This window comes from Mustela nigripes, chromosome 8 (assembly GCF_022355385.1).
Source record: "Mustela nigripes isolate SB6536 chromosome 8, MUSNIG.SB6536, whole genome shotgun sequence".
Classification (NCBI taxonomy): domain Eukaryota; kingdom Metazoa; phylum Chordata; class Mammalia; order Carnivora; family Mustelidae; genus Mustela; species Mustela nigripes.
The window spans coordinates 38,881,473-38,898,262 of record NC_081564.1 but is presented as its reverse complement, the minus strand read 5'-3'; the positions used below and the strand labels follow the sequence as shown (position 1 = coordinate 38,898,262).

At 39.1% G+C, this 16,790-nt stretch overlaps 1 protein-coding gene and 1 long non-coding RNA gene across 18 annotated transcripts in view; one reads left to right on the top strand and one right to left on the bottom strand.

Moving 5' to 3' along the window:
* The window catches only part of DLGAP1 (DLG associated protein 1), an 869,387-nt gene that overhangs the window by 182,803 nt on the left and 669,794 nt on the right, over nucleotides 1-16,790 (bottom strand). For all 14 annotated transcript variants that reach the window (XM_059409267.1, XM_059409264.1, XM_059409265.1 and 11 more), the window contains one exon: nucleotides 1,026-1,203. In XM_059409267.1, coding sequence (XP_059265250.1) covers nucleotides 1,026-1,203 — 178 coding nt within the window. The remainder of the gene's footprint in view (nucleotides 1-1,025; nucleotides 1,204-16,790) is intronic.
* The window catches only part of LOC132023498 (uncharacterized), a 331,116-nt gene that overhangs the window by 60,268 nt on the left and 254,058 nt on the right, over nucleotides 1-16,790 (top strand). The window lies entirely within an intron of this gene.

The window sequence follows — 16,790 nt, the reverse complement described above, 5'->3', positions numbered from 1 at the left end:
TATCCAGGGAGGAGCACCTGGGTGGCTTAGTAGGTTAAGCGTCTGCCTTCGGCTCAGGTCATGATCCCAGGGTCCTGGGATTGAGCCCAGTATCAGGCTCTCTGTTCAGATGAGGGCCTGCTTTTCCTTCTCTCTCTTCCCCCTTCCCCTGCTCCTGTTCTCTCTCTCACTCACTCTGCTCTCTCTCAAATAAATAAATAAATAAATATTTTTAAAAATGTTTATATCCAAGGCAGGGCAAGTGATTTTGTACTGTTCATCAATGAGTAACTTCTATAATCTGGTCCAGTGTTCTGCTCAGTAGGTACTAGCTGAATTAATTGTATAGTAGTTATTTTTTTTAATAGAAATTTAAATTCAGAGTTCTTACACTTCATTTAAAAAATATCCTTCTTGTGCTCCCAGAGGAAGTCAGCCCCTGTAGTATCTTTGGTTCCTCTCATGGCCCCCAAAAAGCTGCAGGATCAGGTCCTCCAAGAGTCCCAGGTCTTCTTAATCCCCGATCTTAGGTAAAACAGCCATCTCCCACACTCTGAGACCTTTGGGGGGATAGACTGAGTATTTTGGACATAGAATTAATTTGCCTTTATGGAGTCTTAATCCCTGGTCCAACATACTGGTTCTTAGAAGTGGCTTTTGTCTCATTGCCAAGATATAATGTTTACCTGGGACCCAGGTGAGATAAGTAGGACGTATCTCCCTTCTTGTCCCTGGGTCTCTGTCTTGATGACCTGCTCAATACTTCTACTCTTATGATCAGACAGTGCTATGGTTTTTGCCAGTGACGTCTACCATGTCCTTCTGTCCCACAAGCATCTTTAATCACCTCATCTGTCAACTTCCCGATGGCAAGTGTGCTGGTGCTGACTGACTACTGGTGAATTTCTGGTGTCCTTTATCCTTCCCTAGTAGTTGTTGAACATGTGTAGCATGTAGATCAGGCTGACCCATCAGTGGTTTACTCCTTTCATGCCCTGTGTCCACTAACCCTTATGTAGGTAATGGCCCGTAGCCATGGTGCTCACCTGGCTGATGGTGCTCATGGCTCGCATGTAGCTCTCATTCCTAGAGCGGAACTTTGGTGACGTGAGCAGGCCAGCAGGGTCAAGGCTGTCCAAGCTTCGGTTGATGGAGACTTCACTTACAGCCCTCAGGTAACTATGACTCCGGATCTGGAGTTTGGGGGAGTGTTCATTGGAAATCCTGAAAGGGAATAAGAGAAGGGGCACATTTAGTCATAGTCTAGGATGTAAGCAGTAATAAGATGTGGGTGCACTACCATTGATGTGGCACCCTAAATACTGGGATGAAAAATATAGATGGCTTCCTATGATATTAGACTCCCCCATGGTGTCTCAGAAGGAAAAAGTTCTGGCAGGAAATCATTAAGTTCTGATGACCTTAGAGAGCAATTAAAATTCTCTTCAGCCCATGAAGTAATTTCGCCATTCACATTTTCTCAGGCGTCTGGAGGAGGGAGATAATAGCTTTGACCCCGTGCCCCAGAATCCTTCCTATGTGGTCTATAAGCATTTTCTTTTACCCACTTCCTTTCTGTGGCCATCTTTTTGTTTTCGGACTGTCTAGTAACAGCCAATGGGTATACATCTGTAACCGTGTCAGTATCTCTACCAATCCTTCTCTCTTCTACTTGTCTGTCTAATCTTTGTATCATTTAGTTGAGATTGAATTTAGTAAACACAACTTCAGTTTTAGCCATTAACAATGCATACATCTTTAAATCTTGATATGTAAAGAAAGTCTTTACACACTTTGTACTCTGTATTTTCTTTCAAGATACATTTTAAAATTATAAAAGTAGGAAAGGCTCATTGCCAAGCTACACAGGAGTGCATAAAGCAGAAAGTGGGTCTCTCTCTCCACCCCTGTTTCTGCCACAGAATTCTACACCCTTAAAAGAACTACCTGTGTAGCAGTCTGGTGTATATCTTTCCTGTCTTTCTCTCTCTCTCTCTTTCTTTCTTTCTTTCTTTTTTTTTTTTTAAGATTTTATTTATTTATTTATGTATTTGAAAGAGAGAGAGAGGGAGAGAAAGTGAGAGCATGAGCAGGGGCAGGGGACAAACAGACTCCCTGCTAAGTAGGCAGCCCAATGTGGGGCTTGATCCCAGGACCCTGGGATCATGACCTTAGCCAAAGGCGGTTGCTTAACTGACTGAGCCACGAGGTGCCCATGTTCCTGCCTTTCTATAGATATATAACCAATTTATTTTCAGTAATTTTTCAAGCTTGCTTTCACATGGGATTCAGGGTGAGTTTTCTTTCATTGGTAAATTTCTTTTATTTTTGCTGAAATGTTGCTTCCAGCAAAAGTTAAAGCTGATAAGAAAGATGTATGCCCGGTATTATTGCTATTATTTGTCATTCTGGAGATCAAAACCAATGAATTAGAAAATAAAAAGATACAGGGAATATAAATATTCTGAAGTAAGAGATAAGTTTCATGTATTCACATTATATAATTATCTAGAAGATAAAAAAACTAAGAAGTGGGGCATCTGGGTGGCTCAGTGAGTTAAGCCTCTGCCTTCGGCTCAGGTCATGATCTCAGGGTCCTGGGATCGAGTCCCGCATCAGGCTCTCTGCTCTTTGGGGAGCCTGCTTCCCTTCCTCTCTCTGCCTGCCTCTCTGCCTACTTGTGATCTCTGTCTGTCAAGTAAATAAATAAAATCTTAAAAAAAAAAAGAACTGAGACGCTATCGGAATGCATAAGAGAGATCCACAGGATAGCTAGATACAGAGTTAAAAAATACAAAAATTAATAGCTTTTCTATATACTGCCACCACCAAATAGAAATTTTAATTTTAAAAAATCCTATTTAAAATGGTAAATGTTATAAAATAAGTACAAATCATAAGAAGAAGCAACAGGATTTTATGAAGAAAACTATAAAACTTTGTGGAAGGCAATAAACAAGGCCTAAATAGATGTAAATTTTTTTTTAAAGATTTTATATATTTATTAGAGAAGGACACAGTGAGAGAGGGAAAGGGAGAGGGAGAGGAAAAGCAGGCTTCCTCCTCAACAGGGAGCCCGATGCAGGGCTGGATCTCAGGACTCTGGAATCATGACCTTAGTTGAAGGCAGCTGCTTAACGGACTGAGCCACTCGGGCACCCCATGGGCCTAAATAGATGTAAAGGAAGATAATTTTCCTTGGTGGAAGTAATATTGTAAGAAAAAATTAAAATTTTCCTAAATTAAGCTACAAATCTAATGCCATTGTAATAAAAATTCTCGTCTTTTTTTTTTTTTTTTTTTTTTGAGTGTAACAAGAGATTTTCTTTGAGGTTCTTTGAGGTACTTTGAGATACTGACACGGTTACAGATGTATACCCATTGGCTGTTACTAGAGAGTTTCTTTGAGGTTCATAGCAGCATTATTCATAAGAGCCAAAAAGTAGGGCAACCCAAATGTCTGTCAGCTGAGGAATGGGTAAAATGTGATATATCCATACGGGGGAATATTAGTTGGCTGTGAGGAAGTGTTTAGAACTGATATATGCGACGACATGGATGAATTTTGTAAACATCATGGTAAGTAGAAGAGGCCAGTTATGGATTATATGATTCTACTTATATAAAGTTCCAGAATAAAAAATTTCTAAATACAGAAGGTAGGTTAGTGGCTGCCTAGACTGGGATGTCTAGGAGGAGGAGGAAGATGGCAAGGCTGGGGGTTGATATCTAAAAGGTATGATCTTTTTCTTTGGGGTGGCGAAAAACACTCTAAAATGGATTGTGGTGGCGGTTGCACAAATCTGAATATGCTAGAGACCATTGCATCGCACATGGTCAATGTGTAAAGCAATGAGTAAATTGTTTGCTATGTACATTATAGATCCATAAAGCTGTTTTAAAAATTATATGAGGCCTCAAAATAATCAGATTTCCTAATGGAAGGCGTTCAGAGAATAGACTGTGATTGGCACAGTGAGAGAAGGAACACCAGGGAAGGGGTTGCAATATGGTGATAATTTAAAGAACTAGTGATAGGACTGAGTTAAGTAGCTGCTGAACTTCAGCAGATGGGTTTAAGAGCCCATGTGAAGATTAAACACGGAAGATGAGTAAGAGTAGGGGGTCTAAAACCAGCCAGAAAATAAAAATAAATTAAACAGGAGATAAATATCCTATCAGATCTCAAATATACTTTATAATGACAAAGAGGAAAACAGCGTGGTATAGCGAAGGAATAGACAAATCTGTGTAATAAAGTAAGGACTCCAGGGGCGCCTGGGTGGCTCAGTGGGTTAAGCCACTGCCTTCGGCTTAGGTCATGATCTCAGGGTCCTGGGATCGAGTCCTGCATCGGGCTCTCCGCTCAGCAGGGAGCCTGCTTCCCTCTCTCTCTCTCTCTCTGCCTGCCTCTCTATCTACTTGTAATCTCTCTCTGTCAAATAAATAAATAAAATCTTAAAAAAAAAAAAGTTAAAAAAAAATATAAAGTAAGGACTCCAGAAACAGAACCGAGTGTCTATCTAAACTTACTATCTTGCAAAGGTGGCAATTTAAATAAGCAGAGAAGAGATAAATTACTTAGTAATGGTGTTAGATGAGCTGTGAGTCCACATGGGGAAAAAAGAAAAGGATTCCTACTATCCATATTATTAAAAGATTAAAAATCAAGAGCCCTAGTGTGGGGCTCGATCCCAGGACCCTGGGGATCATAGCTTAGCCAAAGGCAGATGCTCAACCAACTGAGCCACCCAGGCATCCCTGAATTTTTTTTTTTTTTAAGTTTTCATTTTTAAGTAACTTTTACATGCATTTTTGGCCTCAAACGTACAACCCCGAGATCAAGAGTCGTGTGCTCTAAGCTAACTAGGCGCCCCGTATAATCTTAATGTCTATACCTAAAAACTTTTAAAAATTATCAGGATTTTATGGAAATAAACTATAAGACCTTATGGAAGACAATGAAGTAAGCCTAAGAAATGAAAAGAAAGTGGTGGAAAAAGATTTTTAGAAACAGAATGTTGGGGCGCCTGGGTGGCTCAGTGGGTTAAGCCTTCAACTCAGGTCGTGATCTCGGGATCCTGGGATTGAGCCCCACATCGGGCTCTCTGCTGTCAGGGAGCTTGCTTCCTCTTCTCTCTCTGCCTGCCTCTCTGCCCACTTGTGATCTCTCTGTCAAATAAATAAATGAAATCTTAAAAAAAAGAAAAAAGAAACAGGATGTTGAAATTAAAAGCCATTAAAAAAAAGATGGATAAGAATCTACTTAAGAATAGTACTACATAAAAATTTAAAACTTTTGTTCAAAAAAGGCAGTATAAGCAAAGTTAAGAATAATAGTCACTGGGTAGGAAGCATATTTGCAATATCACACGAGATAATGAAGAGGGTTCACCCCTGTAACATTTAAAGTGGACTTAGCAAATTAAAGAATAATGCAAATAACTCAAAAAATGGACAGAGATTCAGTAAGTTAGAGAAATGTTGATAAATATAAACACCATTTGCACATCAGATCCAGGCACACCCAGGTCCACGTCTGCAGATGGCAAAGATAATCTCCAAAATCCAAATGTCCTCTTTGCAGTATATAAGAGTGCACTCATTCTTGAGGTTTGTGTGGAATTACTTAAACACAATAGTCAAGTAAGACTCAGTAATACCAAAGCCTGGGAATTTGATGAGCAGCTACCAAAGGAACTAAATTAAAACAGATCTAGAATTTAACCATGAAAGTTAACCTCCTACATCATTATTGTAAAAGGGAAACTGTTCTCTATGGATCCTACAAGTAGCTATCAAACATTGGCTATTTGTTCTGCCAACTCAGATAAATATTTGCCATGTGTTATGTGCTATTATGATAATTCACAAGGGGTTACTTTAGAAACACTCATGGCACCAATCCCAACCAACCAAATAACCAACCAACCAACTGAAGAATTTATTTCCCCCTTAAGATTTCTTTTAAGGGGGCACCTGGATGGCTCAGTGGTTAAGTGTCTGCCTTTGGCTCAGGTCATGATCCCAGGGGCCTGGGGTTGAGCCCCACGTTGAGCTCCCTGCTCAGTGGGAAGCCTCCTTCTCTCTCTCCCACTCCCACTCTCTCAGTGTCTCTCTTTCTGTCAAACAAAATCTTTAAAAAAAAAAAAAAGAAAAGAAAGATCTCTTTTAAGAAAAGAGAAACTTAGTGGGTTAAAGCCTCTGCCTTCAGCTCAGGTCATGATCTCAGGGTCCTGGGATCCAGTCCCGCATTGGGCTCTCTGCTCGGCAGGGAGCCTGCTTCCCCTCTCTGTCTCGCCCTGCCTCTCTGACTAGTTTCGATCTCTGTCAAATAAATAAATAAAATTTAAAAAAAGAAAAAAAAAAAGGCTTAGCTGGAAACATTTATAAGCTAAAGTTCACTTCCCCTTAGATTTTGAGAATTAGATGACAAATGTGTTTCTTTGGCTCTTTTGTAACATGATCCCGGGCGATGATATTGCCACCATAAATGATGATACTGTGCCAAATAGTTATGGGGGCAGCAATGGGGGTGGTGACTGTTTCATAAATGGTGTATATTCAAAAGAAGAAGCGAAAGTCCAGTGCTTTGAAAAATGAGTGTCTACCGGCTGAGATGGGGAAATGAGGCATCATTGCAACAATCATTCAGCCTGGTCACTTGTTATGAAATCAGGCATAATTCCCAAATTTCTAAGTGAAAAATCACTCAGAAAGGATTGAATAGTTCTTCTTTGGTGAGTCATTTCTGATAAAACAACACATACTTTAATCATACGCTAAATATAAGGAAATGAATTCTTATCTTGTCTGCTTAGTGGAGCCCACAGCTCTCAGTATAAAATGCCCAGTATAGATACGTACTGCTGAGAGCCCAATGCGGGACTGGATCCCAGGACCCTGAGATCATGACCTGAGCTGAAGGCAGAGGCTGCTGGTGTAGAAACACTAAAGAAATGGCAGGAAATAGTGTACTGATTACTTCATTTCACCTTAAAAGAAAGGTGATTTGCCAAGGAGAAAGGGCATGTGCATATTCAGAAATATTAGTTCTCATGTTAGATGAATTATTTTTCCATGTTGGCCTATTCACATGACATGCATCTCTACTTTTCTCCCTAAATAGGCCCAGTTAATGTTTTTTGGCTTATCAGAACTGAGATTTTGGCCTGGTTGAGTTCTATTCATTGTCATGTCCTTTAAGTGCACGCAAAGAGGGGCACCTGGGTCCCTCAGTTGGTTAAGCGTCTGTGGCTCAGGTCACGATCCCAGGGCCCTGGGATCGAGTCCTGCATTGGGCTCCTTGCTTAGAGGGGAGTCTGCTTCTCTCTCTCCCTTTGCTGCTCCCCCTGCTTGTGCTCTCTCTTTCTCAAATAAACAAAAATCTTAAAAATGCACATAAAGATAGGACACCCTTACGTTGGTCATGTACACAAGCTTGGCCCAGTATCAGTAAAGTTGCCAAAGAAGAGAAAATGCAATAATACTCAGACTGCAAAGTTTTAAACCAGTGTCCTTGAAGTGAAAATGATTAACTTTGTAATAGAGTACTGAAAGTATAACTTCATCAGATGAATTAAACTCTAGGGATGTGATGGGCAGCATAGTGATCATAGCTAATCATGGGGTGCAGTGTGCTTGAAATGTGCAAAGAGAGTAGATGTTTTTAAAAAAAATTGAGATAGAAGATTGACCTACTAGTTTCAGATATATGACATAATGATTCACTGGGAGTATTGCTAAATGATCACCCTAATAACTCGAGTTAGTATCTAGCACCACATGATTTTTTCTTGTGATGAGAAGTTCTAAGATTTACTCTCAATACTTTTTTTATAAAAGATTTTATTTATTTATTTGACAGACAGAGATCATAAGTAGGCAGAGCAGCAGACAGAGAGAGAGGAGGAAGCAGGCTCCCCACTGAGCAGAGAACCCAATGTGGGGCTCGATGCCAAGACCCTGGGATCATGACCTGAGCCGAAAGCAGAGGCTTTAACCCACTGAGCCACCCAGGCACCCCTCAACATATTTTTTTTAAAATATTTTATTTATGTATTTGACAGAGAGACAGAACAAGAGGGAAGGGCAGAGGGAGAAGCAGGCTCCCCACGGAGCAGGGAGCCCAATGTGGGACTCAATTCCAGGACCCTGGGATCCTGACCTGAGCCAAAGGCAGACGCTTAACTGACTGAGCCACCCAGATGCCAACACTTTCAAATATATAGTATTGTTACCTATGGTCTCCATGCTGTACATTACATCCACAGGACTTCTTCATTTTATAAACTGGAAGCTTGTACCTTTGGACACCCTTCATTCATTTCTCCTACCCCCAGCCATTGCCTTTGGCAACCACCAACCTGTTCTCTGTATTTATAAGCTCAGTTTTTGTTTGTTTAGAGTCTCCATGTAAGGGAGATCATATGGTATTTGTCTGAGAGTATATCTTAAGTGGTCTTACGCCTCAGCTGCTGGCAACCACCATTCTACTTTATGTATCTCGGAGTTTGGCTACTGTAGGTCGATCTTATACAAGTGAAATTATATAGTATTTACCCAGCTTGTTTCACTTAGTATAAGGTCTTCACGGTTCATCCATAATGCAGCTGAATCCTTTAAGGCTGAATAAGTTTCCACTATATGTCTAGATTACATTTTGTTGATTCCCTCCCTCATCTACTCACAGACACTTGGGTTCCTTCCACTTTTTGCTAGTGTGAATAAAGTAGCTGTAAACACGGGTATACAAATATCTGTTTGAGTTCCTGCTTCTGGTTCTTGGGGGAATAGAGGCAGAAGTTAAAAAATCTCTCTTTAACAGAAGTACTTAATCTTCCCTGTTTCATTTCTTGGCAATTAAACTCCCAACAAATTTGGGCATCAACATAATAAAAAGAAACTGTCACTTACTGCCTCCCTCTGGAAAGGTATACTATTGATCATTCAGGGTTAGTTTTAAGCACACTAAATAATAAGAGTAGTATTTCAGGGACTATTATTGCTGTAGTTGAAAAGGGAAAAAGGATATTTCTGTTATTTGGTGGAAAGTACAGTAAAAATGTGAGTATAATTTTACTGCTCTAGTATTTACAAAACAGTGATATAATTAAAACTTGATACAGTATTATTATTATTATTTTTAAAAGATTTTATTTATTTATTTGACAGACAGAGATCACAAGTAGGCAGAGCAGCAGGCAGAGAGAGAGGGGGAAGCAGGCTTCCCGCTGAGCAGAGAGCCCGATGTGGGGCTCGATCCCAGGACCCTGAGATCATGACCTGAGCCGAAGGCTTAACCCACTGAGCCACCCAGGCGCCCCTTGATACAGTATTATGAGAACAAACTGCATTGAAATAATTAAGACATCCAAAAAAGTAATTCCATAAGCACTTAGAGATTGCAGAAAGGCTGTTGCCAATAGTGTCCGTTTATGAACCAGTAAGGAAAGACATAATGTCATCACTAAGAAAGCTGTGATGATAGTTTAACTGTACTTGTTAGTGGAAAGCCCATGGTGGTGATGCTTAGGAGGGGAGGTGGGGGATAGTGACCTAAATGCTGCTTTGAGCTGACCTACAGTGTTTCCTTCAATTTAAAAAGTGTCAGGGCAGAGCAGATCTACTTCCATAGATGTAAGTTGACATTGACAAATTGGAGCAGTTAAAACCCGTGTAAAAGAGTTTTGATAGATTTTTCACAAAGGGTTTCATAGTCTGACTTCACTTTGGGAAGAGCAAAAAGCAACCAAAGACAGACTGTTAAATAATTCTTATAATGTTGGTTTTCTTCTAATCTCCTTTGTCAAATGCTCTGTGTCTACACTCACTACCGGCATGCCAAAAGGTCACAAAGAAGACATCTCTTCCATGTAATAGTCCTCAGTTGTTTTGAATACAGTTTTCCATCCCCACTAAGCCTTCTCTTCTCTAGCTGACATGCCCCCTTTATCTTGTCCTCTTATGTCAAGACTTCAGGCTGTCCATTACCTTGATGACTTATCTCTAAAGGTGGTCTGATTTGTTAGTTTCTCTTTGACAGCAAAACACCCAGAACCAAACTCAAACTTCCAAATGTGGGCTGACAAGTGCAGAATACAGAATGGCTATAATCATTTATTTTATAGAAAATCCTTCTATGATATCGCCTGCGAGAGCTCTGGATTGTTTGGCCTCTAAGCACACTCCTAATTTCTGGTAAGCTCCCTTTGGACAATGTTTAGATCTTCATGTCAATTGATGTTAAGTCATTCCAATTTTTGACACTTTAGTTTGTATTAAAATGAAATCAAAGGGGGTGGCTGGGTGGCTCAGGTCATGATCCTAGGGGCCTAGGATGGAGCCCTGCAACAGGCTCCCTGCTCAGTGGGAAGGTGCTTCTTCCCTTCCTACTGCCCCTGCTTGTGTTCTCTCTCTCTCTCAAGTAAATAAATGAACTCTTTTAAAAAATAAGTTGACGGGGCACCTGGGTGGCTCGGTGAGTTAAAGCGTCTGCTCAGGTCCTGGGATTGAGCCCTCCATTGGGCTCTCTGCTCCGCGGGGAGCCTACTTCTTCCTTTTTCTCTGCCTGCCTACTTGTGATCTCTGTCTGTCAAAGAAATAAATAAAATCTTAAAAAAAAATAAATTGAAATCAAAGATTAATCCTGTTCTTGCCAGTTAGGCGTCACCAGCATATGAGATAACAGAAGCAAACCTAGCAATACCCCAAATCAGTGAGTATTACAAGGTCCTATGCATGTAAGGGCTTTACCTACAATATCTTACCTATTACAGCAATATTCTATATTATTATAGTAATTGTGAAGCCTTATCACCTCTATTTTACAAATAAGGAAGCAGAGGCTGACAAGTTTGTAAACTTCGAAACAAAGGCTAGATCTGTAAAACTTCTATAGTCTTAATCTTCTCGTACCTTCCCCATAATGATGCCACCTATTTGCTTACCCAGTTACTTGTCAAGTTATTGCCTGGGATTGGGTGAATCAGTGATCTTCCAAGATGACTCAATTCATCAATAATATAGTTTTTGCTCTAAGGTTATTTCACACATTTCCCTACCACTCAGCCCACATTTCTCTGATGTTTGTGTATTTTTATTTCTTTTCTGACTTTTATTCTTTCATGCAAGCCTATAGTGATCTACTGTTTCAAGTACTATTCTAAATGCAATTACATTCCTCTGATGTGTCTGTCTCAAGCATTTCAAAGAGGGAGCTATAAGTAGTCTTATATATGCCTTGTTAGTAAATCTTGGTAGTTCTTATTTTCTAAATCATCACAAACCATCTGTTTAAAAATTCTTTCTGGAATGTTTCCAAGGACTCACATTAGATTAACTATTTGTAACTTTTGGAATCTTCTTTTTTGAAAATAGAGATAGTATTTTTTTTCCTGGTACTTTTCCCATGGTCCCTAAAATATTACCAGTTGTGGTTCTACAATTAGATCTGAGTTTCTTCAGATCGAAACTAAGTTTTTCCTGGCTTTCCAGGTTTTCTTATGTGTGGCAGTTACCTGGTTTTGGTCTACATAAAAATATGGCCAACGACGTAAGCCCAACCCAGAACCAAAATGTTGACAATCTTGTGTTAGTCTCAGGTGTTTCACATAAGTGATTCAGCAGTTATATACATTACACAGTGCTGACCACAGTAAGTATGGTTACCATTTGCTACCGTACAGTGTTATTACAATATTAATGACTATATTTCCTATGCTTTACTTCTCATCCCCATGGCTTATTTATTTCATAACTGGAGATTTGTTCCTCTTAATCCACTTCACTTCTATTTTGCCCACCCCCTTACCCCATCTCTGCCCCTCTGCCACCACCAGTTCGTTCTCTGTATTTATGAGTCTAAGACAGAACACTTATTTTATTTTTTCTTTTCAAATTTTTATTTAAATTCGAATTAGTTAATATATGGTGCAATTTTGGTTTCAGGAGTAGAATTCAGTGATTTTTCACTTATATACACTACCCAGTACTCATCATGACAAGTGCCTTCTTAATCCCTATCACACCTCTAGCCTCCCCCTCCCCCCGCCCATCTTCCTCAGTTTGTTCTCTGTGATTGAGTCTCCGGTTTGTTTCCCTTTCTCTTTTTAGTTCCCGCCCTCACCCCAATACTTTCCTCTTTTTGTTTCTTAAATTCCACATATGAGTGAAATTATATGGTATTTATCTTTCTTTATTTCTATATTTAATTCAAACCACTAAAATGATACCATTAAATTGTGATAAACTGGGGACGCCTGGGTGGCTCAGTTGGTTGGACGACTGCCTTCGGCTCAGGTCATGATCCTGGAGTCCCGGGATCGAGTCCCGCATCGGACTCCCAGCTCCATGGGGAGTCTGCTTCTCTGTCTGACCTTCTCCTCGTTCATGCTCTCTCTCACTGTCTCTCTCTCAAGTAAATAAATAAAATCTTAAAAAAAAATTGTGATAAACTGTAATTCCTAAGTCTACCATTAAAAAAGCTATATCAAAAAGACATTCAAAAACACTACAGATAAATCCAAATAGAATTCCAAAAAATATTCAAGTTTCCCATAAGAAAGCAGGAAGAAAACCCAGAGAAACAAAAAACAGAACAAATAGAAAACAAAAAAATCTAATGGGAGACTTAAATCCTAAGATGATAGTCATTAAATATATAGTCTCAATGCATTACTTAAAAGACAGAGATTTGCAGACTGGATTTAAAAACATGACCCAGCTATTAATTGTCTCCCAGAAACTCACTTCAAGTATAATGATGTAAATAAATTGAAAATAAAAGGATAGAAAAAATTGTATTGTATTGTGTAAATAGACAATGGAAAACAGAAGTGGCTCTATTAACATCAGATAAAGAAATTTTATTACTAAAGGTTATTGGTAAAGAAAAATACCCAGAAGAGGACATTACATAATAACTAAAGAATTAATCCATTAAGAACACAAAGCAATCTTAAATATCTCAAAACAAATGAAGCAAAAACTGATAGAATGGGAAGAGATAGAAAATCCATAATTACAGTTGGAGATTCAACAACCACTTCTCCACAATTGTTAGAGCAACGAGACAGAAAATAAAGGAGGATCTAGAAGAGCTCCAAACTGTATCAACCAGTAGAATCAAAGAGCATTTAAAGAGCTTAAACTTAAAGAGTATTCTCAAACTTAAAAAGCATTCTACCCAAGAACAGCAGAATACACATTCTTTCCAAGTACCCATAGAAAATATGTAAAGAAAGACCATATTCTGGGCCATAAAGTGAAGCCTCAACCAATTTAAAAGAATTGAAATAATACACAATGTGTACAGCTAAGATTATATTTAATAGCAAAAGACTGAATTTTTTCCTCTAAGATTATGAACAAGGGAAGGATGTTCAATCTCACACTTATTTAGCATAGTGCTGGAAGTTCTAGTCAGTGTAGTAAGGAAATTAAAAGCATACAAATTGGAAAGGAAGAAATAAAACTGTTCTTATTTGCAGTTGACATAATTGCCAACATAGAGAATCCCAAGGAATCTAAAAATAAATAAATAATAAAATAAAAAGAATCCTGAACTAAGAAGTAAATTCAGCCAAGTAATGGAAAATAAGATCAACATATAAAAATAATTGTATTTTAAAATACTAGAATGAACACATGGACACCAAAATTAGAAATATAATACCATTTACAACTGTTTAAAAAAAATTCAATGCTTAGGTGTAAGTCTAACCAAGCATCAAGACTTGTGTACTAAAAACTACGCAATGCCAATGAAAGAAGATTAAAAAAAATCAAAGAAGGGGCGCCTGGGTGGCTCAGTGGGTTAAAGCCTCTGCCTTCAGCTCAGGTCATGATCCCAGGATGCTGGGATCGAGCCCCACATCAGGCTTTCTGCTTAGTGGAGAGGTGTTTACCTATCTCTCTGCCTGCCTCTCTATGTACTTGAGATCTCTGTCAAATAAATAAATAAAATTTTAAAAACAAAAAAAGAAACTAAAAAAATCAAAGAAGATTAGATCAGTGGAGATGCTCATAGTAAAAATGTACATTCTCTCCAAATTGACATGTAGGTTTAATGCATTTCCTATCAAAATTCCATGTTTTTAGATATAGACAAGATTATTTAAAAATGTACAGGGAAAGTTAGAGGAACTAGAATAGCTAAAATGGTATTTTTAAAGATTTTATTTATAGAGAGAAAGTGTTCGCACACGTGGGGTGAAGTAGGGGTGAGAGAGAGGCAGGGAGAGGGACAAGCAGAGTCTGTGTTGAGCGCCAAGCCCGACATGGGGCTCAATTCCACAACCCTGAGATCATGACCTGAGCTGAAGTGAAGAGTATGACGCTTAACTGACTGAGGTAGTTTATAATAGCTAGACTCTTCTTCTGAATATTGCCCCATGCCTAAACAGGTGCCCCTAAAATAATTTTGAGGAATAAGGTAGGATTCACTCTTTTCAGTATCTATCTATCTACTTATTTATATATTTTCATGTTACTCAATTTAAAGACTTTCTGTATAGCTTCAGTAATCAAGACTGTTTGGTACTGGGTGGGGGATAGACATGTAGATCAATGGCACAAAGTGGGGAATCTAGAAATAAACCCACACATATATGCCCAAGTGATTATCGCAATTGCAAGAGCAATTTAATGGAGGAAAGATAGCCTTTTCCAAATGGAGCTGGAGTAACTGGACCTTTATAGGTGAACCCCAAACAAAAATAAAATGTTAGACTAAGTCTCATGCCTTATTAAAAAATAAGTCAAAATGGATCATAGTCTTAAATAAAAAATATGGAAAAAACAGAGAAAATCTTTGGGATTCTAAGCTGGGCAAGGTGTTCTTAGATTTGACATTAACAAAATAATGCATAAGGAGAAAACTTTATAAATTGGATGTTATCAAAATTAAAAGCGTTGGCTCTTTGACTCTATGAAGAAGATGAAAAGATAAGTTAGGTACGAGAAGATTTTAAATATCACATATCTGATGAAGGACTCATAGCTGCTATAAACAGAGTACTCTTGAAATCCAACAGAAAAAAAGTCTAATTAGAAAACAGGCAAAAGGCCTGAAAAGACATTTTACAAATAAGCACACGAAAGGACGATGAACATCATTAACCATTAGGGAACGCAAATAAAATCCACAACGAGCTAGTTCTACATACCTCTCAGAATGGCTAAATTAAAAATATAGCGACAGCAAATGTTGATGGGATTTAGAGAACCAGAATCCCTCATACATTGCTGGTAAGAATGTAAAACGGTGCAGCCACTCTAAAAAGTGTGGCTGTTTCTTACAAAATGAAACCACAACTACCTATGACCCAGGAACTGTATTCCTGGGAATTTATCTTTGAGAAACTAAGCCTGTGTTCATCCAGAAAGCCTATATAGGAACGTTACAGCAGCTTTGTTCATCATAGTCTCTAGCTGGAAACCATCCAGTTGTGTGTCAATGGGTAAAAGATTAAACTGTGGTGCATCTATGCCATGGAACTCTACTCAGTCTGCGAGGATCTCTGGAGAATTACGCTAAGTGAAAATAAGTAATTTTCAAAAGGTTACATGCTATATGATTCTGCTTATAGAATGTTCTTGGAATAATAAATTCATAGTGATGGAGAAGAGATTAGTGGTTGCTGGGGGTAAAGAAAGAAGTGGGGGTGGGAGGGAAGTAAGGTAGCTATAAAAAAGGCAACATGAGGCTATTTGTGGTGATGGAAAGCTTTTGTATCTTGGCTGTATCAGTATCTTGCTTGTGACATTATACTATAGTTTTGTAAGATATTACCAATGTGGGGGAGACTGGGTAAAAGATACATGAGATCTCTCTGTATTATTTTTACAATTACATGTGAACCTACAATTATATCAAAATGAAACTTTAATAAATAATTCCATCCCAGACAGTGAATGAATTAGAAAAAAACTGGGTTAAAAAAAAAAAACAAAAACCTAATCAATATGGTCCCTCACCTAGTCTGAAGTTAGATGTTTGGAACTGCGTTTATACCTAAGAGTAAGCAGAGCCAGTTTAACCTCCAAATTTTAGAACTTCTGCCACAATAAACCAGCAACTGTTTGTGGCACTGAGGGGGGAAAAAAAAAAGCACACTTTAAGAATGCACTCATGGCTCAAGAACTTGGGTAGCTATCACTGTGTTTGAAGCTCTGGTATATTCCATTTCCCTGCCCTACGGGGTCAGCGCTGTCATCACTGGAGAGGAAGGAAGGCAGGCAAGAGCCAAGGGAGGTGGTGGGACTCATGTTATTCTCTGAATGCAACATTTTTAGAAAAAGATTTTATTCATTTATTTGACACAGAGAGAGAGTGAGAGAGAGAGAGAGAGAGAGAGCGAGTGCAGAAGCAGGGGAAGAGGGAGAGGGAGAGGGAGAAGCAGGTACCCCGATGAGCAGGAAGCCAGATCCGGACTTAATCCCAGGACACCCAAGCTGAAGGCAGACACTTAACTGACTGAGCCACTGAGGAACCCCTGAATGCAGCATTCTGGTTGTTTTCTGCTGCTCTGGGAGGCTCAGGTAGTTTGTAATGGCTAGACTCTTCTGAATATTGCCCCATGCCTTTCCAGCCCATCACTGGCTACTACAATTTTATACAGCCAGCCACCCTGATGCTTTAGTTAAGGCATAAAAAGCCTGGAGGTGACCATAGAAAAAGGCATTTAAAACACAACATTGGGGGCGCCTGGGTGGCTTAGTGGGTTAAAGCCTCTGCCTTCGGCTCAGGTCATGATCCCAGGACCCTGGGATCGAGCCCTGCATCAGGCTCTCTGCTCAGCAGGAAGCCT